Source organism: Podarcis raffonei, chromosome Z, assembly GCF_027172205.1.
Source record: "Podarcis raffonei isolate rPodRaf1 chromosome Z, rPodRaf1.pri, whole genome shotgun sequence".
In the NCBI taxonomy this organism is placed as follows: domain Eukaryota; kingdom Metazoa; phylum Chordata; class Lepidosauria; order Squamata; family Lacertidae; genus Podarcis; species Podarcis raffonei.
In genome coordinates, this window is record NC_070621.1 from 207,501 (window position 1) to 230,145 (window position 22,645).

The following is a 22,645-nucleotide window of genomic DNA, read 5'->3' on the forward strand; positions in this document are numbered from 1 at the left end:
CTTCCTTCCTTCTTTCTTTCCTTCCTTAATTCCTTCCTTCTCTCCTTCCTAAATCCCTCCTTCTTTCCTTCCTTCCTTCCTTCCTTCTTTTCATCCTTAGTTTCTTTCTCTTTCTCTTTTCTCTTTCTCTCTCTCTCTCTCTCCCTATCTCTTTCTCCTTCCTTCCTTCCTTCCTTCTTTCCTTCTTCCCTGCTGTCTCTCTCTCTCCTTCCTTTCTCTCTCTCCCTGTCTCTCTCTCTCTTTCTCCTTCCTTCCTTCCTTCCTTCCTTCCTTCTTTCCTTCTTCCCTGCTCTCTCTCTCTCTCCTTCCTTTCTCTCTCTCCCTGTCTCTCTCTCTCTTTCTCCTTCCTTCCTTCCTTCCTTCCTTCTTTCCTTCTTCCCTGCTCTCTCTCTCTTTCTCCTTCCTTCCTTCCTTCCTTCCTTCCTTCCCTATTTTCATCCTTGGTTCTTTCTTTCTTTTTCTTTCTTTCTTTCTTTCTTTCTTTCTTTCTTTCTTTCCTTCCTTCCTTCCTTCCTTCCTTCCTTCCTTCCTTCCCTCCTTCTCTCTCTCCTTCTCCCTCTCTCTCTCTTTCTCCTTCCTTCCTTCCTTCCTTCCCTATTTTCATCCTTGTTTCTTTCTTTCTCTTTCCTTCCTTCCTTCCTTCCTTCCTTCCTTCCTTCTTTCTTTCTTTCCTTAATTCCTTCCTTCTCTCCTTCCTAAATCCCTCCTTCTTTCCTTCCTTCCTTCATTCCTTCTTTTCATCCTTAGTTCTTTCTTTCTTTCTTTCTTTCTTTCTTTCTTTTTCTTCCTTTCCTTCTTCCTTCCTTCCTTCCTTCCTTCCTTCTTCTTCTCCCTCTTTCTCTCTCTCTCTCTCTCCCTATCTCTTTCTCCTTCCTTCCTTCCTTCCTTAATCCTTCCTTCCTTTCCTCCTTCCTTCCTTCCTTCCCTATTTTCATCCTTGGTTCTTTCTTTCTTTTTCTTTCTTTCTTTCTTTCTTTCTTTCTTTCTTTCTTTCTTTCTTTCTCTTTCCTTCCTTCCTTCCCTCCTTCTCTCTCTCCTTCTCCCTCTCTCTCTCTTTCTCCTTCCTTCCTTCCTTCCTTCTTCCCCCTCTTTCTCTCTCTCTCTCTCCCTATCTCTTTCTCCTTCCTTCCTTCCTTCCTTCCTTCCTTCCTTCCTTCTTCTTCTCCCTCTTTCTCTCTCTCTCTCTCTCCCTATCTCTTTCTCCTTCTTTCCTTCCTTCCTTCCTTCCTTCTTCTTCTCCCTCTTTCTCTCTCTCTCTCTCTCCCTATCTCTTTCTCCTTCCTTCCTTCCTTCCTTCCTTCCTTAATCCTTCCTTTCCTCCTCCCTTCCTTCCTTCCCTATTTTCATCCTTGGTTCTTTCTTTCTTTCTTTCTTTCTTTCTTTCTTTCTTTTTCCTTCCTTCCTTCCTTCCTTCCTTCCTTCCTTCCTTCCTTCTTTCCTTCTTCCCTGCTCTCTCTCTCTTTCTCCTTCCTTCCTTCCTTCCTTCCTTCCCTATTTTCATCCTTGGTTTCTTTCTTTCTCTTTCCTTCCTTCCTTCCTTCTTTCCTTCCTTCCTTCATTCCTTCTTTTCATCCTTAGTTCTTTCTTTCTTTCTTTCTTTCTTTCTTTCTTTCTTTCTTTTTCTTCCTTTCCTTCTTCCTTCCTTCCTTCCTTCCTTCCTTCTTCTTCTCCCTCTTTCTCTCTCTCTCTCTCCCTATCTCTTTCTCCTTCCTTCCTTCCTTCCTTAATCCTTCCTTCCTTTCCTCCTTCCTTCCCTATTTTCATCCTTGGTTCTTTGTTTCTTTTTCTTCCTTCCTTCCTTCTTTCTTTCCTTCCTTAATTCCTTCCTTCTCTCCTTCCTAAATCCCTCCTTCTTTCCTTCCTTCCTTCCTTCCTTCCTTCCTTCCTTCCTTCTTCTCCCTCTTTCTCTCTCTCTCTCTCTTTCTCCTTCCTTCCTTCTTTCCTTCCTTCTTTCCTTCTTCCCTGCTCTCTCTCTCTTTCTCCTTCCTTTCCTCCTTCCTTCCTTCCTTCCCTATTTTCATCCTTGGTTTCTTTCTTTCTCTTTCCTTCCTTCCTTCCTTCCTTCCTTAATTCCTTCCTTCTCTCCTTCCTCAATCCCTCCTTCTTTCCTTCCTTCATCCTTCCTTCCTTAATTCCTTCTTTTCATCCTTTGTTCTTTCTTTCCTTCTTTTTCTTTCTTCCTTTCCTTCTTTCCTTCCTTCCTTCCTTCCTTAATTCCTTCTTTCCTTCCTTCATCCCTCCCTCTTTCCTTCGTTCTTTCTTGCTTTCCCTCATTCCTAAATGCTTCCTTCTTTCCTTCATTTTCTTTCTCTTTTTCCTTCCTTCCTTCCTTCCTTAATTCCTTCCTTCTCTCCTTCCTCAATCCCTCCTTCTTTCCTTCCTTCATCCTTCCTTCCTTAATTCCTTCTTTTCATCCTTTGTTCTTTCTTTCCTTCTTTTTCTTTCTTCCTTTCCTTCTTTCCTTCCTTCCTTTCTTCCTCAATTCCTTCTTTCCTTCCTTCATCCCTCCCTCTTTCCTTCGTTCTTTCTTGCTTTCCCTCATTCCTAAATGCTTCCTTCTTCCCTTCATTTTCTTTCTCTTTTTCCTTCCTTCCTTCCTTCCTTCCTTAATTCCTTCCTTCTCTCCTTCCTCAATCCCTCCTTCTTTCCTTCCTTCATCCTTCCTTCCTTAATTCCTTCTTTTCATCCTTTGTTCTTTCTTTCCTTCTTTTTCTTTCTTCCTTTCCTTCTTTCCTTCCTTCCTTTCTTCCTTAATTCCTTCTTTCCTTCCTTCATCCCTCCCTCTTTCCTTCGTTCTTTCTTGCTTTCCCTCATTCCTAAATGCTTCCTTCTTTCCTTCCTTTTCTTTCTCTTTTTCCTTCCTTCCTTCCTTCCTTAATTCCTTCCTTCTCTCCTTCCTCAATCCCTCCTTCTTTCCTTCCTTCATCCTTCCTTCCTTAATTCCTTCTTTTCATCCTTTGTTCTTTCTTTCCTTCTTTTTCTTTCTTCCTTTCCTTCTTTCCTTCCTTCCTTTCTTCCTTAATTCCTTCTTTCCTTCCTTCATCCCTCCCTCTTTCCTTCGTTCTTCCTTGCTTTCCCTCATTCCTAAATGCTTCCTTCTTTCCTTCCTTTTCTTTCTCTTTTTCCTTCCTTCTTTCCTTCCTTCATCCTTCCTTCCTTAATTCCTTCTTTTCATCCTTTGTTCTTTCTTTCCTTCTTTTTCTTTCTTCCTTTCCTTCTTTCCTTCCTTCCTTTCTTCCTCAATTCCTTCTTTCCTTCCTTCATCCCTCCCTCTTTCCTTCGTTCTTCCTTGCTTTCCCTCATTCCTAAATGCTTCCTTCTTCCCTTCCTTTTCTTTCTCTTTTTCCTTCCTTCCTTCCTTCCCTCCTCCCTCCCTCCCTCCTGTCAATCAACCCGCCAATCATCCCCCCCAAACCCAGCAATGATGGACAGCCCATCTCCCCAGCCAATCCAGCCTGACCCCTCCAGTCCTCCAGGAACCACAGAGACCGATTCCTAGAAGGGGGGAAGGAAGGGGCGGGGCCTGGGAGCCCCGCCCCCCTACCTTGACGGACAGGTCCAGCTCGTGGCTCCCTTGACGGACATCTCCCCGCAGGTAACCAAGGAGATATTTGTTCTTGGCGACCGTCTCCTCCGCCGATTGGGCAAAGAGTTTCTTTCCCTGCTCTGAAATGATGATGATGATGATTAATAATATTATTATTTATATTATAATTAATTATATTATAATTAATAATAATTATTATTAATAATAATAATATAATAATAATATAATAATAATATATTACTATATTATATAATATTATAATATTATATAATATAGTAATATATTATTATTATTATATTATTATTATTATTATATTATTATTATTATTATTAATATTATTATTATTATATCATTAATATTGATAATATTAATAACGATATTATTATATCATTAATATTATATATTAATTATATAATTATATAATATTATATATATATATATATATCATTAATATTATATAATTATTATATTATATAATATCATAATATTATATAATATAGTAATATATTATTATTATATTATTATTATTATATTATTATTATTAATATTATTAATATTATTATTATATCATTAATATTGATAATATTAATAATGATATTATTATATCATTAATATTATATATTAATTATATAATTATATAATATTATATATATATATATCATTAATATTATATAATTATTATATTATATAATATTATAATATTATATAATATAGTAATATATTATTATTATTATTATTATTATTATTATTTCATCATTATTATTAATATTAATATTAATATTATTAATATTATTATTATTATATCATTAATATTGATAATATTAATAATGATATTATTATATCATTAATATTATATATTAATTATATAATTATATAATATTATATATATATATCATTTATATTATATAATTATTATATTATATAATATTATAATATTATATAATATAGTAATATATTATTATTATTATTATTATATCATCATTATTATTAATATTAATATTAATATTAATATTAATATTAATATTATTATATCATTAATATTGATAATATTAATAATGATATTATTATATCATTAATCTTATATATTAATTATATAATTATATAATATTATATATATATCATTAATATTATATAATTATTATATTATATAATATTATAATATTATATAATATAGTAATATATTATTATTATTATTATTATTATTATTATTATTATTATTATTATATCATTATTCTATTTTTATTTTACTGTTATCAATTATTATTATTATTTTATAATTATTATTATATTTTTATTTTATGGTTATTATCATTATTATTATTATTGTTTTTATCATCGAATTCTTATATATTTTTATCATCAAATTCTTATATATTTTTATCATCGAATTCTTATATATTTTCATCATCGAATTCTTATATATTATAATAGAATGCTTCTTATATATTTTTATCATCGAATTCTTATATATTTTTATCATCGAATTCTTATATATTTTCATCATCGAATTCTTATATATTATAATAGAATGCTTCTTATATATTTTTATCATCGAATTCTTATATATTTTCATCATCGAATTCTTATATATTATAATAGAAAGCTTCTTATATATTTTTATCATCGAATTCTTATATATTTTTATCATCTTATATATTATAATAGAATGCTTCTTATATATTTTTATCATCGAATTCTTATATATTATAATAGAATGCTTCTTATATATTTTTATCATCGAATTCTTATATATTTTCATCATCGAATTCTTATATATTATAATAGAATGCTTCTTATATATTTTTATCATCGAATTCTTATATATTTTCATCATCGAATTCTTATATATTATAATAGAATGCTTCTTATATATTTTTATCATCGAATTCTTATATATTTTCATCATCGAATTCTTATATATTATAATAGAATGCTTCTTATATATTTATATATTCTTATATATTTTTATCATCGAATTCTATTTCTATTTCTATTCTATTCCAATATGAAATAGAAATATGCATTCTATTATAATATATCTTATATATTTTTATCATCTAATTCGTATATATTTTTATCATCTAATTCTTATATATTATAATAGAATGCCTATTTCTATTTCTATTCTATTCCAATATGAAACAGAAATATGCATTCTATTAGAATATATAAGAATTAGATGATAAAATTATAATTTTAATTGTAGAATTGTAATCGTTATCGTCGTATAGCATAGTAATAAGAGGATATTAATAAGATTCTATGAAGAGTAGAATATAATGAGAGTAATATAAGAGTGTATTAATAAGGGTGTATTAATAAGGGTGTATTAATAAGTGTATTAATAAGGGTATATTAATAAGAGTGTATTAATAAGGGTGTATTAATAAGGGTGTATTAATAAGGGTGTATTAATAAGGGTGTATTAATAAGAGTGTCTTAATAAGAGTGTATTAATAAGGGTGTATTAATAAGAGTGTATTAATAAGGGTGTATTAATAAGGGTGTATTAATAAGAGTGTCTTAATAAGAGTGTATTAATAAGGGTGTCTTGATAAGAGTGTCTTAATAAGAGTGTATTAATAAGAGTGTCTTAATAAGAGTGTCTTAATAAGAGTGTATTAATAAGGGTGTATTAATAACGGTGTATTAATAAGGGTGTATTAATAAGAGTGTCTTAATAAGAGTGTCTTAATAAGAGTGTATTAATAAGGGTGTATTAATAAGAGTGTATTAATAAGGGTGTATTAATAAGGGTGTCTTAATAAGAGTGTATTAATAAGGGTGTATTAATAAGGGTGTATTAATAAGGGTGTATTAATAAGAGTGTATTAATAAGGGTGTATTAATAAGGGTGTATTAATAAGGGTGTATTAATAAGGGTGTATTAAAAAGAGTGTATTAATAAGGGTGTATTAATAAGGGTGTATTAATAAGGGTGTATTAATAAGAGTGTATTAATAAGAGTGTATTAATAAGGGTATATTAATAAGGGTGTCTTAATAAGGGTGTCTTAATAAGAGTGTATTAATAAGGGTGTATTAATAAGAGTGTATTAATAAGAGTGTATTAATAAGGGTGTATTAATAAGAGTGTATTAATAAGGGTATATTAATAAGGGTGTCTTAATAAGAGTGTCTTAATAAGAGTGTATTAATAAGGGTGTATTAATAAGGGTGTCTTAATAAGAGTGTCTTAATAAGAGTGTATTAATAAGGGTGTATTAATAAGGGTGTCTTAATAAGTGTATATTAATAAGAGTGTATTAATAAGGGTGTCTTAATAAGAGTGTATTAATAAGGGTGTCTTAATAAGAGTGTATTAATAAGGGTGTATTAATAAGGGTGTATTAATAAGGGTATATTAATAAGAGTGTATTAATAAGGGTGTATTAATAAGGGTGTATTAATAAGAGTGTATTAATAAGGGTATATTAATAAGGGTGTCTTAATAAGAGTGTATTAATAAGTGTATTAATAAGGGTGTATTAATAAGGGTGTCTTAATAAGAGTATATTAATAAGAGTGTCTTAATTAGAGTATATTAATAAGAGTGTCTTAATAAGGGTGTCTTAATAAGGGTGTATTAATAAGAGTGTATTAATAAGGGTGTATTAATAAGAGTGTCTTAATAAGAGTGTCTTAATAAGGGTGTATTAATAAGGGTGTATTAATAAGAGTGTATTAATAAGGGTGTATTAATAAGGGTGTATTAATAAGGGTGTCTTAATAAGAGTATATTAATAAGAGTGTCTTAATTAGAGTATATTAATAAGAGTGTCTTAATAAGAGTGTCTTAATAAGGGTGTATTAATAAGGGTGTATTAATAAGGGTGTATTAATAAGGGTGTATTAATAAGAGTGTCTTAATAAGAGTGTATTAATAAGGGTGTATTAATAAGGGTGTCTTAATAAGGGTGTCTTAATAAGGGTGTATTAATAAGGGTGTCTTAATAAGTGTATATTAATAAGAGTGTCTTAATTAGAATATATTAATAAGAGTGTATTAATAAGGGTGTATTAATTAGAGTATATTAATAAGGGTGTATTAATAAGGGTGTATTAATAAGAGTGTCTTAATAAGAGTGTATTAATAAGGGTGTATTAATAAGGGTGTATTAATAAGGGTGTATTAATAAGAGTGTCTTAATAAGAGTGTCTTAATAAGGGTGTATTAATAAGGGTGTATTAATAAGGGTGTATTAATAAGAGTGTCTTAATAAGAGTGTCTTAATAAGGGTGTATTAATAAGGGTGTATTAAAAGAGTGTATTAATAAGGGTGTATTAATAAGGGTGTATTAATAAGGGTGTCTTAATAAGAGTATATTAATAAGAGTGTCTTAATTAGAGTATATTAATAAGAGTGTCTTAATAAGGGTGTCTTAATAAGAGTGTCTTAATAAGAGTGTCTTAATAAGTGTATTAATAAGAGTGTATTAATAAGGGTGTATTAATAAGAGTGTATTAATAAGAGTGTATTAATAAGAGTGTATTAATAAGGGTGTATTAATAAGAATGTCTTAACAAGGGTGTATTAATAAGGGTGTATTAATAAGGGTGTATTAATAAGGGTGTATTAATAAGGGTGTCTTAATAAGTGTATATTAATAAGAGTGTCTTAATTAGAATATATTAATAAGAGTGTATTCATAAGGGTGTATTAAATAGAGTATATTAATAAGGGTGTATTAATAAGGGTGTCTTAATAAGAGTGTCTTAATAAGAGTGTATTAATAAGGGTGTATTAATTAGAGTATATTAATAAGAGTGTCTTAATAAGAGTGTCTTAATAAGAGTGTCTTAATAAGAGTGTATTAATAAGAGTGTATTAATAAGGGTGTATTAATAAGAGTGTATTAATAAGAGTGTATTAATAAGAGTGTATTAATAAGAGTGTCTTAATAAGGGTGTCTTAATAAGAGTGTATTAATAAGGGTGTATTAATAAGGGTGTCTTAATAAGAGTATATTAATAAGAGTGTCTTAATTAGAGTATATTAATAAGAGTGTCTTAATAAGGGTGTCTTAATAAGAGTGTCTTAATAAGAGTGTCTTAATAAGAGTGTATTAATAAGGGTGTATTAAGAAGAGTGTATTAATAAGAGTGTATTAATAAGAGTGTATTAATAAGGGTGTATTAATAAGAGTGTCTTAATAAGGGTGTCTTAATAAGAGTGTATTAATAAGGGTGTATTAATAAGGGTGTCTTAATAAGTGTATATTAATAAGAGTGTCTTAATTAGAATATATTAATAAGAGTGTATTAATAAGGGTGTATTAATAAGGGTGTATTAATAAGGGTGTATTAATAAGAGTGTCTTAATAAGAGTGTCTTAATAAGGGTGTATTAATAAGGGTGTATTAATAAGAGTGTATTAATAAGGGTGTATTAATAAGGGTGTCTTAATAAGGGTGTCTTAATAAGAGTATATTAATAAGAGTGTCTTAATTAGAGTATATTAATAAGAGTGTCTTAATAAGAGTGTCTTAATAAGGGTGTATTAAATAGAGTATATTAATAAGGGTGTCTTAATAAGAGTGTCTTAATAAGAGTGTATTAATAAGGGTGTATTAATAAGGGTGTATTAATAAGGGTGTATTAATAAGAGTGTCTTAATAAGTGTCTTAATAAGGGTGTATTAATAAGGGTGTATTAATAAGGGTGTATTAATAAGAGTGTCTTAATAAGTGTCTTAATAAGGGTGTATTAATAAGGGTGTATTAATAAGGGTGTATTAATAAGGGTGTCTTAATAAGGGTGTCTTAATAAGGGTGTCTTAATAAGGGTGTATTAATAAGGGTGTCTTAATAAGTGTATATTAATAAGAGTGTCTTAATTAGAATATATTAATAAGAGTGTATTAATAAGGGTGTATTAATTAGAGTATATTAATAAGGGTGTATTAATAAGGGTGTATTAATAAGAGTGTATTAATAAGGGTGTATTAATAAGGGTGTATTAATAAGGGTGTATTAATAAGAGTGTCTTAATAAGAGTGTCTTAATAAGGGTGTATTAATAAGGGTGTATTAATAAGGGTGTATTAATAAGAGTGTCTTAATAAGAGTGTCTTAATAAGGGTGTATTAATAAGGGTGTATTAAAAGAGTGTATTAATAAGGGTGTATTAATAAGGGTGTCTTAATAAGGGTGTCTTAATAAGAGTATATTAATAAGAGTGTCTTAATTAGAGTATATTAATAAGAGTGTCTTAATAAGGGTGTCTTAATAAGTGTATATTAATAAGAGTGTCTTAATTGGAATATATTAATAAGAGTGTATTCATAAGGGTGTATTAAATAGAGTATATTAATAAGGGTGTCTTAATAAGAGTGTCTTAATAAGAGTGTATTAATAAGGGTGTATTAATAAGGGTGTCTTAATAAGAGTGTCTTAATAAGTGTATTAATAAGAGTGTATTAATAAGGGTGTATTAATAAGAGTGTATTAATAAGAGTGTATTAATAAGGGTGTATTAATAAGAATGTCTTAACAAGGGTGTATTAATAAGGGTGTATTAATAAGGGTGTATTAATAAGGGTGTCTTAATAAGTGTATATTAATAAGAGTGTCTTAATTGGAATATATTAATAAGAGTGTATTCATAAGGGTGTATTAAATAGAGTATATTAATAAGGGTGTCGTAATAAGAGTGTCTTAATAAGAGTGTATTAATAAGGGTGTATTAATAAGGGTGTATTAATAAGGGTGTATTAATAAGGGTGTATTAATAAGAGTGTATTAATAAGAGTGTCTTAATAAGGGTGTATTAATAAGGGTGTATTAATAAGGGTGTATTAATAAGAGTGTCTTAATAAGAGTGTATTAATAAGGGTGTATTAATTAGAGTATATTAATAAGAGTGTCTTAATAAGGGTGTCTTAATAAGAGTGTCTTAATAAGAGTGTCTTAATAAGAGTGTATTAATAAGGGTGTATTAATAAGAGTGTATTAATAAGAGTGTATTAATAAGAGTGTATTAATAAGGGTGTATTAATAAGAGTGTCTTAATTAGAGTATATTAATAAGAGTGTCTTAATAAGAGTGTCTTAATAAGAGTGTCTTAATAAGAGTGTCTTAATAAGAGTGTATTAATAAGAGTGTATTAATAAGAGTGTATTAATAAGAGTGTATTAATAAGGGTGTATTAATAAGAGTGTCTTAATAAGGGTGTCTTAATAAGAGTGTATTAATAAGGGTGTATTAATAAGGGTGTCTTAATAAGTGTATATTAATAAGAGTGTCTTAATTAGAATATATTAATAAGAGTGTATTAATAAGGGTGTATTAATAAGGGTGTATTAATAAGAGTGTCTTAATAAGAGTGTCTTAATAAGAGTGTCTTAATAAGAGTGTATTAATAAGAGTGTCTTAATAAGGGTGTATTAATAAGAGTGTCTTAATAAGGGTGTCTTAATAAGAGTGTATTAATAAGGGTGTCTTAATAAGGGTGTCTTAATAAGAGTATATTAATAAGAGTGTCTTAATTAGAGTATATTAATAAGAGTGTCTTAATAAGAGTGTCTTAATAAGAGTGTCTTAATAAGAGTGTATTAATAAGAGTGTATTAATAAGGGTGTCTTAATAAGAGTGTCTTAATAAGAGTGTCTTAATTAGAATATATTAATAAGAGTGTATTAATAAGGGTGTATTAATTAGAGTATATTAATAAGGGTGTATTAATAAGGGTGTATTAATAAGGGTGTATTAATAAGAGTGTCTTAATAAGAGTGTCTTAATAAGGGTGTATTAATAAGGGTGTATTAATAAGAGTGTCTTAATAAGAGTGTATTAATAAGGGTGTATTAATAAGGGTGTATTAATAAGGGTGTATTAATAAGGGTGTATTAATAAGGGTGTCTTAATAAGAGTGTCTTAATAAGGGTGTATTAATAAGGGTGTATTAATAAGAGTGTATTAATAAGGGTGTATTAATAAGGGTGTATTAATAAGGGTGTCTTAATAAGAGTATATTAATAAGAGTGTCTTAATTAGAGTATATTAATAAGAGTGTCTTAATAAGGGTGTCTTAATAAGGGTGTCTTAATAAGAGTGTCTTAATAAGAGTGTCTTAATAAGAGTGTATTAATAAGGGTGTATTAATAAGAGTGTCTTAATAAGGGTGTCTTAATAAGAGTGTATTAATAAGGGTGTATTAATAAGGGTGTCTTAATAAGGGTATATTAATAAGAGTGTCTTAATTAGAATATATTAATAAGAGTGTATTAATAAGGGTGTATTAATAAGGGTGTCTTAATAAGAGTATATTAATAAGAGTGTATTAATAAGGGTGTATTAATAAGAGTATATTAATAAGAGTGTCTTAATAAGGGTGTCTTAATAAGGGTGTATTAATAAGAGTGTATTAATAAGGGTGTATTAATAAGAGTGTCTTAATAAGAGTGTCTTAATAAGGGTGTATTAATAAGGGTGTATTAATAAGAGTGTATTAATAAGGGTGTATTAATAAGGGTGTATTAATAAGGGTGTCTTAATAAGAGTATATTAATAAGAGTGTCTTAATAAGAGTGTCTTAATAAGGGTGTATTAATAAGGGTGTATTAATAAGGGTGTATTAATAAGGGTGTATTAATAAGAGTGTCTTAATAAGAGTGTATTAATAAGGGTGTATTAATAAGGGTGTCTTAATAAGGGTGTCTTAATAAGGGTGTATTAATAAGGGTGTCTTAATAAGTGTATAGTAATAAGAGTGTCTTAATTAGAATATATTAATAAGAGTGTATTAATAAGGGTGTATTAATTAGAGTATATTAATAAGGGTGTATTAATAAGGGTGTATTAATAAGAGTGTCTTAATAAGAGTGTATTAATAAGGGTGTATTAATAAGGGTGTATTAATAAGGGTGTATTAATAAGGGTGTATTAATAAGAGTGTCTTAATAAGAGTGTCTTAATAAGGGTGTATTAATAAGGGTGTATTAATAAGGGTGTATTAATAAGAGTGTCTTAATAAGAGTGTCTTAATAAGGGTGTATTAATAAGGGTGTATTAAAAGAGTGTATTAATAAGGGTGTATTAATAAGGGTGTATTAATAAGGGTGTCTTAATAAGAGTATATTAATAAGAGTGTCTTAATTAGAGTATATTAATAAGAGTGTCTTAATAAGGGTGTCTTAATAAGAGTGTCTTAATAAGAGTGTCTTAATAAGTGTATTAATAAGAGTGTATTAATAAGGGTGTATTAATAAGAGTGTATTAATAAGAGTGTATTAATAAGAGTGTATTAATAAGGGTGTATTAATAAGAATGTCTTAACAAGGGTGTATTAATAAGGGTGTATTAATAAGGGTGTATTAATAAGGGTGTATTAATAAGGGTGTCTTAATAAGTGTATATTAATAAGAGTGTCTTAATTAGAATATATTAATAAGAGTGTATTCATAAGGGTGTATTAAATAGAGTATATTAATAAGGGTGTATTAATAAGGGTGTCTTAATAAGAGTGTCTTAATAAGAGTGTATTAATAAGGGTGTATTAATTAGAGTATATTAATAAGAGTGTCTTAATAAGAGTGTCTTAATAAGAGTGTCTTAATAAGCGTGTATTAATAAGAGTGTATTAATAAGAGTGTATTAATAAGAGTGTATTAATAAGAGTGTATTAATAAGAGTGTCTTAATAAGGGTGTCTTAATAAGAGTGTATTAATAAGGGTGTATTAATAAGGGTGTCTTAATAAGAGTATATTAATAAGAGTGTCTTAATTAGAGTATATTAATAAGAGTGTCTTAATAAGGGTGTCTTAATAAGAGTGTCTTAATAAGAGTGTCTTAATAAGAGTGTATTAATAAGGGTGTATTAAGAAGAGTGTATTAATAAGAGTGTATTAATAAGAGTGTATTAATAAGGGTGTATTAATAAGAGTGTCTTAATAAGGGTGTCTTAATAAGAGTGTATTAATAAGGGTGTATTAATAAGGGTGTCTTAATAAGTGTATATTAATAAGAGTGTCTTAATTAGAATATATTAATAAGAGTGTATTAATAAGGGTGTATTAATAAGGGTGTATTAATAAGGGTGTATTAATAAGACTGTCTTAATAAGAGTGTCTTAATAAGGGTGTATTAATAAGGGTGTATTAATAAGGGTGTATTAATAAGAGTGTCTTAATAAGAGTGTCTTAATAAGGGTGTATTAATAAGGGTGTATTAATAAGAGTGTATTAATAAGGGTGTATTAATAAGGGTGTCTTAATAAGGGTGTCTTAATAAGAGTATATTAATAAGAGTGTCTTAATTAGAGTATATTAATAAGAGTGTCTTAATAAGAGTGTCTTAATAAGGGTGTATTAAATAGAGTATATTAATAAGGGTGTCTTAATAAGAGTGTCTTAATAAGAGTGTATTAATAAGGGTGTATTAATAAGGGTGTATTAATAAGGGTGTATTAATAAGAGTGTCTTAATAAGTGTCTTAATAAGGGTGTATTAATAAGGGTGTATTAATAAGGGTGTATTAATAAGGGTGTCTTAATAAGGGTGTCTTAATAAGGGTGTCTTAATAAGGGTGTATTAATAAGGGTGTCTTAATAAGTGTATATTAATAAGAGTGTCTTAATTAGAATATATTAATAAGAGTGTATTAATAAGGGTGTATTAATTAGAGTATATTAATAAGGGTGTATTAATAAGGGTGTATTAATAAGAGTGTATTAATAAGGGTGTATTAATAAGGGTGTATTAATAAGGGTGTATTAATAAGAGTGTCTTAATAAGAGTGTCTTAATAAGGGTGTATTAATAAGGGTGTATTAATAAGGGTGTATTAATAAGAGTGTCTTAATAAGAGTGTCTTAATAAGGGTGTATTAATAAGGGTGTATTAAAAGAGTGTATTAATAAGGGTGTATTAATAAGGGTGTCTTAATAAGGGTGTCTTAATAAGAGTATATTAATAAGAGTGTCTTAATTAGAGTATATTAATAAGAGTGTCTTAATAAGGGTGTCTTAATAAGTGTATATTAATAAGAGTGTCTTAATTGGAATATATTAATAAGAGTGTATTCATAAGGGTGTATTAAATAGAGTATATTAATAAGGGTGTCTTAATAAGAGTGTCTTAATAAGAGTGTATTAATAAGGGTGTATTAATAAGGGTGTCTTAATAAGAGTGTCTTAATAAGTGTATTAATAAGAGTGTATTAATAAGGGTGTATTAATAAGAGTGTATTAATAAGAGTGTATTAATAAGGGTGTATTAATAAGAATGTCTTAACAAGGGTGTATTAATAAGGGTGTATTAATAAGGGTGTATTAATAAGGGTGTCTTAATAAGTGTATATTAATAAGAGTGTCTTAATTGGAATATATTAATAAGAGTGTATTCATAAGGGTGTATTAAATAGAGTATATTAATAAGGGTGTCGTAATAAGAGTGTCTTAATAAGAGTGTATTAATAAGGGTGTATTAATAAGGGTGTATTAATAAGGGTGTATTAATAAGGGTGTATTAATAAGAGTGTATTAATAAGAGTGTCTTAATAAGGGTGTATTAATAAGGGTGTATTAATAAGGGTGTATTAATAAGAGTGTCTTAATAAGAGTGTATTAATAAGGGTGTATTAATTAGAGTATATTAATAAGAGTGTCTTAATAAGGGTGTCTTAATAAGAGTGTCTTAATAAGAGTGTCTTAATAAGAGTGTATTAATAAGAGTGTATTAATAAGGGTGTATTAATAAGAGTGTATTAATAAGAGTGTATTAATAAGAGTGTATTAATAAGGGTGTATTAATAAGAGTGTCTTAATTAGAGTATATTAATAAGAGTGTCTTAATAAGAGTGTCTTAATAAGAGTGTCTTAATAAGAGTGTCTTAATAAGAGTGTATTAATAAGGGTGTATTAATAAGAGTGTATTAATAAGAGTGTATTAATAAGAGTGTATTAATAAGGGTGTATTAATAAGAGTGTCTTAATAAGGGTGTCTTAATAAGAGTGTATTAATAAGGGTGTATTAATAAGGGTGTCTTAATAAGTGTATATTAATAAGAGTGTCTTAATTAGAATATATTAATAAGAGTGTATTAATAAGGGTGTATTAATAAGGGTGTATTAATAAGAGTGTCTTAATAAGAGTGTCTTAATAAGAGTGTCTTAATAAGAGTGTATTAATAAGAGTGTCTTAATAAGGGTGTATTAATAAGAGTGTCTTAATAAGGGTGTCTTAATAAGAGTGTATTAATAAGGGTGTCTTAATAAGGGTGTCTTAATAAGAGTATATTAATAAGAGTGTCTTAATTAGAGTATATTAATAAGAGTGTCTTAATAAGAGTGTCTTAATAAGAGTGTCTTAATAAGAGTGTATTAATAAGAGTGTATTAATAAGGGTGTATTAATAAGAGTGTATTAATAAGAGTGTATTAATAAGGGTGTCTTAATAAGGGTGTCTTAATAAGTGTATATTAATAAGAGTGTCTTAATTAGAATATATTAATAAGAGTGTATTAATAAGGGTGTATTAATTAGAGTATATTAATAAGGGTGTATTAATAAGGGTGTATTAATAAGGGTGTATTAATAAGAGTGTCTTAATAAGAGTGTCTTAATAAGGGTGTATTAATAAGGGTGTATTAATAAGAGTGTCTTAATAAGAGTGTATTAATAAGGGTGTATTAATAAGGGTGTATTAATAAGGGTGTATTAATAAGGGTGTATTAATAAGGGTGTATTAATAAGGGTGTCTTAATAAGAGTGTCTTAATAAGGGTGTATTAATAAGGGTGTATTAATAAGAGTGTATTAATAAGGGTGTATTAATAAGGGTGTATTAATAAGGGTGTCTTAATAAGAGTATATTAATAAGAGTGTCTTAATTAGAGTATATTAATAAGAGTGTCTTAATAAGGGTGTCTTAATAAGGGTGTCTTAATAAGAGTGTCTTAATAAGAGTGTCTTAATAAGAGTGTATTAATAAGGGTGTATTAATAAGAGTGTCTTAATAAGGGTGTCTTAATAAGAGTGTATTAATAAGGGTGTATTAATAAGGGTGTCTTAATAAGGGTATATTAATAAGAGTGTCTTAATTAGAATATATTAATAAGAGTGTATTAATAAGGGTGTATTAATAAGGGTGTCTTAATAAGAGTATATTAATAAGAGTGTATTAATAAGGGTGTATTAATAAGAGTGTCTTAATAAGGGTGTCTTAATAAGAGTGTATTAATAAGGGTGTATTAATAAGGGTGTCTTAATAAGAGTATATTAATAAGAGTGTCTTAATTAGAGTATATTAATAAGAGTGTCTTAATAAGAGTGTCTTAATAAGAGTGTCTTAATAAGAGTGTATTAATAAGAGTGTATTAATAAGGGTGTATTAATAAGAGTGTATTAATAAGAGTGTATTAATAAGGGTGTATTAATAAGAGTGTCTTAATAAGGGTGTCTAAATAAGAGTGTATTAATAAGGGTGTCTTAATAAGGGTGTCTTAATAAGTGTATATTAATAAGAGTGTCTTAATTAGAATATATTAATAAGAGTGTATTAATAAGGGTGTATTAATTAGAGTATATTAATAAGGGTGTATTAATAAGGGTGTATTAATAAGGGTGTATTAATAAGAGTGTCTTAATTAGAGTATATTAATAAGAGTGTCTTAATAAGGGTGTCTTAATAAGAGTGTCTTAATAAGAGTGTCTTAATAAGAGTGTATTAATAAGGGTGTATTAATAAGAGTGTATTAATAAGAGTGTATTAAGAGTGTATTAATAAGGGTGTATTAATAAGAGTGTCTTAATAAGGGTGTCTTAATAAGAGTGTATTAATAAGGGTGTATTAATAAGGGTGTCTTAATAAGTGTATATTAATAAGAGTGTCTTAATTAGAATATATTAATAAGAGTGTATTAATAAGGGTGTATTAATAAGGGTGTATTAATAAGAGTGTCTTAATAAGAGTGTCTTAATAAGGGTGTATTAATAAGGGTGTATTAATAAGGGTGTATTAATAAGAGTGTCTTAATAAGAGTGTCTTAATAAGGGTGTATTAATAAGGGTGTATTAATAAGAGTGTATTAATAAGGGTGTATTAATAAGGGTGTATTAATAAGGGTGTCTTAATAAGAGTATATTAATAAGAGTGTCTTAATAAGGGTGTCTTAATAAGGGTGTATTAATAAGGGTGTATTAATAAGGGTGTCTTAATAAGGGTGTCTTAATAAGGGTGTATTAATAAGGGTGTCTTAATAAGAGTGTATTAATAAGGGTGTATTAATAAGAGTGTATTAATAAGGGTGTATTAATAAGGGTGTATTAATTAGAGTATATTAATAAGGGTGTATTAATAAGGGTGTATTAATAAGAGTGTCTTAATAAGAGTGTATTAATAAGGGTGTATTAATAAGGGTGTATTAATAAGGGTGTATTAATAAGGGTGTATTAATAAGAGTGTCTTAATAAGAGTGTCTTAATAAGGGTGTATTAATAAGGGTGTATTAATAAGGGTGTATTAATAAGAGTGTCTTAATAAGAGTGTCTTAATAAGGGTGTATTAATAAGGGTGTATTAAAAGAGTGTATTAATAAGGGTGTATTAATAAGGGTGTATTAATAAGGGTGTCTTAATAAGAGTATATTAATAAGAGTGTCTTAATTAGAGTATATTAATAAGAGTGTCTTAATAAGGGTGTCTTAATAAGTGTATATTAATAAGAGTGTCTTAATTGGAATATATTAATAAGAGTGTATTCATAAGGGTGTATTAAATAGAGTATATTAATAAGGGTGTCGTAATAAGAGTGTCTTAATAAGAGTGTATTAATAAGGGTGTATTAATAAGGGTGTATTAATAAGGGTGTATTAATAAGGGTGTATTAATAAGAGTGTATTAATAAGAGTGTCTTAATAAGGGTGTATTAATAAGGGTGTATTAATAAGGGTGTATTAATAAGAGTGTCTTAATAAGAGTGTATTAATAAGGGTGTATTAATTAGAGTATATTAATAAGAGTGTCTTAATAAGGGTGTCTTAATAAGAGTGTCTTAATAAGAGTGTCTTAATAAGAGTGTCTTAATAAGAGTGTATTAATAAGGGTGTATTAATAAGAGTGTATTAATAAGAGTGTATTAATAAGAGTGTATTAATAAGGGTGTATTAATAAGAGTGTCTTAATAAGGGTGTCTTAATAAGAGTGTATTAATAAGGGTGTATTAATAAGGGTGTCTTAATAAGTGTATATTAATAAGAGTGTCTTAATTAGAATATATTAATAAGAGTGTATTAATAAGGGTGTATTAATAAGAGTGTCTTAATAAGAGTGTATTAATAAGGGTGTATTAATAAGGGTGTCTTAATAAGAGTGTCTTAATAAGTGTATTAATAAGAGTGTATTAATAAGGGTGTATTAATAAGAGTGTATTAATAAGAGTGTATTAATAAGAGTGTATTAATAAGGGTGTATTAATAAGAATGTCTTAACAAGGGTGTATTAATAAGGGTGTATTAATAAGGGTGTATTAATAAGGGTGTCTTAATAAGTGTATATTAATAAGAGTGTCTTAATTGGAATATATTAATAAGAGTGTATTCATAAGGGTGTATTAAATAGAGTATATTAATAAGGGTGTCGTAATAAGAGTGTCTTAATAAGAGTGTATTAATAAGGGTGTATTAATAAGGGTGTAATAATAAGGGTGTATTAATAAGGGTGTATTAATAAGAGTGTATTAATAAGAGTGTATTAATAAGGGTGTATTAATAAGGGTGTATTAATAAGAGTGTCTTAATAAGAGTGTATTAATAAGGGTGTATTAATTAGAGTATATTAATAAGAGTGTCTTAATAAGGGTGTCTTAATAAGAGTGTCTTAATAAGAGTGTCTTAATAAGAGTGTCTTAATAAGAGTGTATTAATAAGGGTGTATTAATAAGAGTGTATTAATAAGTGTATTAATAAGAGTGTATTAATAAGGGTGTATTAATAAGAGTGTCTTAATAAGGGTGTCTTAATAAGAGTGTATTAATAAGGGTGTATTAATAAGGGTGTCTTAATAAGTGTATATTAATAAGAGTGTCTTAATTAGAATATATTAATAAGAGTGTATTAATAAGGGTGTATTAATAAGAGTGTCTTAATAAGAGTGTCTTAATAAGAGTGTATTAATAAGAGTGTATTAATAAGAGTGTATTAATAAGAGTGTATTAATAAGAGTGTATTAATAAGGGTGTATTAATAAGAGTGTCTTAATAAGGGTGTCTTAATAAGAGTGTATTAATAAGGGTGTATTAATAAGGGTGTCTTAATAAGAGTATATTAATAAGAGTGTCTTAATTAGAGTATATTAATAAGAGTGTCTTAATAAGAGTGTCTTAATAAGAGTGTCTTAATAAGAGTGTATTAATAAGAGTGTATTAATAAGGGTGTATTAATAAGAGTGTATTAATAAGAGTGTATTAATAAGGGTGTATTAATAAGAGTGTCTTAATAAGGGTGTCTTAATAAGAGTGTATTAATAAGGGTGTCTTAATAAGGGTGTCTTAATAAGTGTATATTAATAAGAGTGTCTTAATTAGAATATATTAATAAGAGTGTATTAATAAGGGTGTATTAATTAGAGTATATTAATAAGGGTGTATTAATAAGGGTGTATTAATAAGGGTGTATTAATAAGAGTGTCTTAATAAGGGTGTATTAATAAGGGTGTATTAATAAGAGTGTCTTAATAAGAGTGTATTAATAAGGGTGTATTAATAAGGGTGTATTAATAAGGGTGTATTAATAAGGGTGTATTAATAAGGGTGTCTTAATAAGTGTCTTAATAAGGGTGTATTAATAAGGGTGTATTAATAAGAGTGTATTAATAAGGGTGTATTAATAAGGGTGTATTAATAAGGGTGTCTTAATAAGAGTATATTAATAAGAGTGTCTTAATTAGAGTATATTAATAAGAGTGTCTTAATAAGGGTGTCTTAATAAGAGTGTCTTAATAAGAGTGTCTTAATAAGAGTGTATTAATAAGGGTGTATTAATAAGAGTGTCTTAATAAGGGTGTCTTAATAAGAGTGTATTAATAAGGGTGTATTAATAAGGGTGTCTTAATAAGTGTATATTAATAAGAGTGTCTTAATTAGAATATATTAATAAGAGTGTATTAATAAGGGTGTATTAATAAGGGTGTCTTAATAAGAGTATATTAATAAGAGTGTATTAATAAGGGTGTATTAATAAGAGTGTCTTAATAAGGGTGTCTTAATAAGAGTGTATTAATAAGGGTGTATTAATAAGGGTGTCTTAATAAGAGTATATTAATAAGAGTGTCTTAATTAGAGTATATTAATAAGAGTGTCTTAATAAGAGTGTCTTAATAAGAGTGTCTTAATAAGAGTGTATTAATAAGAGTGTATTAATAAGAGTGTATTAATAAGGGTGTATTAATAAGAGTGTCTTAATAAGGGTGTCTTAATAAGAGTGTATTAATAAGGGTGTCTTAATAAGGGTGTCTTAATAAGTGTATATTAATAAGAGTGTCTTAATTAGAATATATTAATAAGAGTGTATTAATAAGGGTGTATTAATTAGAGTATATTAATAAGGGTGTATTAATAAGGGTGTATTAATAAGGGTGTATTAATAAGAGTGTCTTAATTAGAGTATATTAATAAGAGTGTCTTAATAAGGGTGTCTTAATAAGAGTGTCTTAATAAGAGTGTATTAATAAGGGTGTATTAATAAGAGTGTATTAATAAGAGTGTATTAATAAGAGTGTATTAATAAGGGTGTATTAATAAGAGTGTCTTAATAAGGGTGTCTTAATAAGAGTGTATTAATAAGGGTGTATTAATAAGGGTGTCTTAATAAGTGTATATTAATAAGAGTGTCTTAATTAGAATATATTAATAAGAGTGTATTAATAAGGGTGTATTAATAAGGGTGTATTAATAAGGGTGTATTAATAAGAGTGTCTTAATAAGAGTGTCTTAATAAGGGTGTATTAATAAGGGTGTATTAATAAGGGTGTATTAATAAGAGTGTCTTAATAAGAGTGTCTTAATAAGGGTGTATTAATAAGGGTGTATTAATAAGGGTGTATTAATAAGGGTGTCTTAATAAGGGTGTCTTAATAAGAGTATATTAATAAGAGTGTCTTAATTAGAGTATATTAATAAGAGTGTCTTAATAAGAGTGTCTTAATAAGGGTGTATTAAATAGAGTATATTAATAAGGGTGTCTTAATAAGAGTGTCTTAATAAGAGTGTATTAATAAGGGTGTATTAATAAGGGTGTATTAATAAGGGTGTATTAATAAGAGTGTCTTAATAAGAGTGTATTAATAAGGGTGTCTTAATAAGGGTGTCTTAATAAGGGTGTCTTAATAAGGGTGTCTTAATAAGAGTGTCTTAATTAGAATATATTAATAAGAGTGTATTAATAAGGGTGTATTAATTAGAGTATATTAATAAGGGTGTATTAATAAGGGTGTATTAATAAGAGTGTCTTAATAAGAGTGTATTAATAAGGGTGTATTAATAAGGGTGTATTAATAAGGGTGTTTTAATAAGGGTGTCTTAATAAGAGTGTCTTAATAAGAGTGTCTTAATAAGGGTGTATTAATAAGGGTGTATTAATAAGGGTGTATTAATAAGAGTGTCTTAATAAGAGTGTCTTAATAAGGGTGTATTAATAAGGGTGTATTAAAAGAGTGTATTAATAAGGGTGTATTAATAAGGGTGTATTAATAAGGGTGTCTTAATAAGAGTATATTAATAAGAGTGTCTTAATTAGAGTATATTAATAAGAGTGTCTTAATAAGGGTGTCTTAATAAGTGTATATTAATAAGAGTGTCTTAATTGGAATATATTAATAAGTGTATTCATAAGGGTGTATTAAATAGAGTATATTAATAAGGGTGTCTTAATAAGAGTGTCTTAATAAGAGTGTATTAATAAGGGTGTATTAATAAGGGTGTCTTAATAAGAGTGTCTTAATAAGTGTATTAATAAGAGTGTATTAATAAGGGTGTATTAATAAGAGTGTATTAATAAGAGTGTATTAATAAGGGTGTATTAATAAGAATGTCTTAACAAGGGTGTATTAATAAGGGTGTATTAATAAGGGTGTATTAATAAGGGTGTCTTAATAAGTGTATATTAATA

General features: G+C 27.6%; 1 protein-coding gene across 1 annotated transcript in view; it reads right to left on the bottom strand.

Moving 5' to 3' along the window:
- CCDC183 (coiled-coil domain containing 183) overlaps nucleotides 1-22,645 on the bottom strand; it is a 110,904-nt gene that overhangs the window by 39,286 nt on the left and 48,973 nt on the right. The window contains exon 2 of the mRNA XM_053374250.1: nucleotides 3,545-3,666. Within this exon, the coding sequence (XP_053230225.1) occupies nucleotides 3,545-3,666 (122 nt within the window). The remainder of the gene's footprint in view (nucleotides 1-3,544; nucleotides 3,667-22,645) is intronic.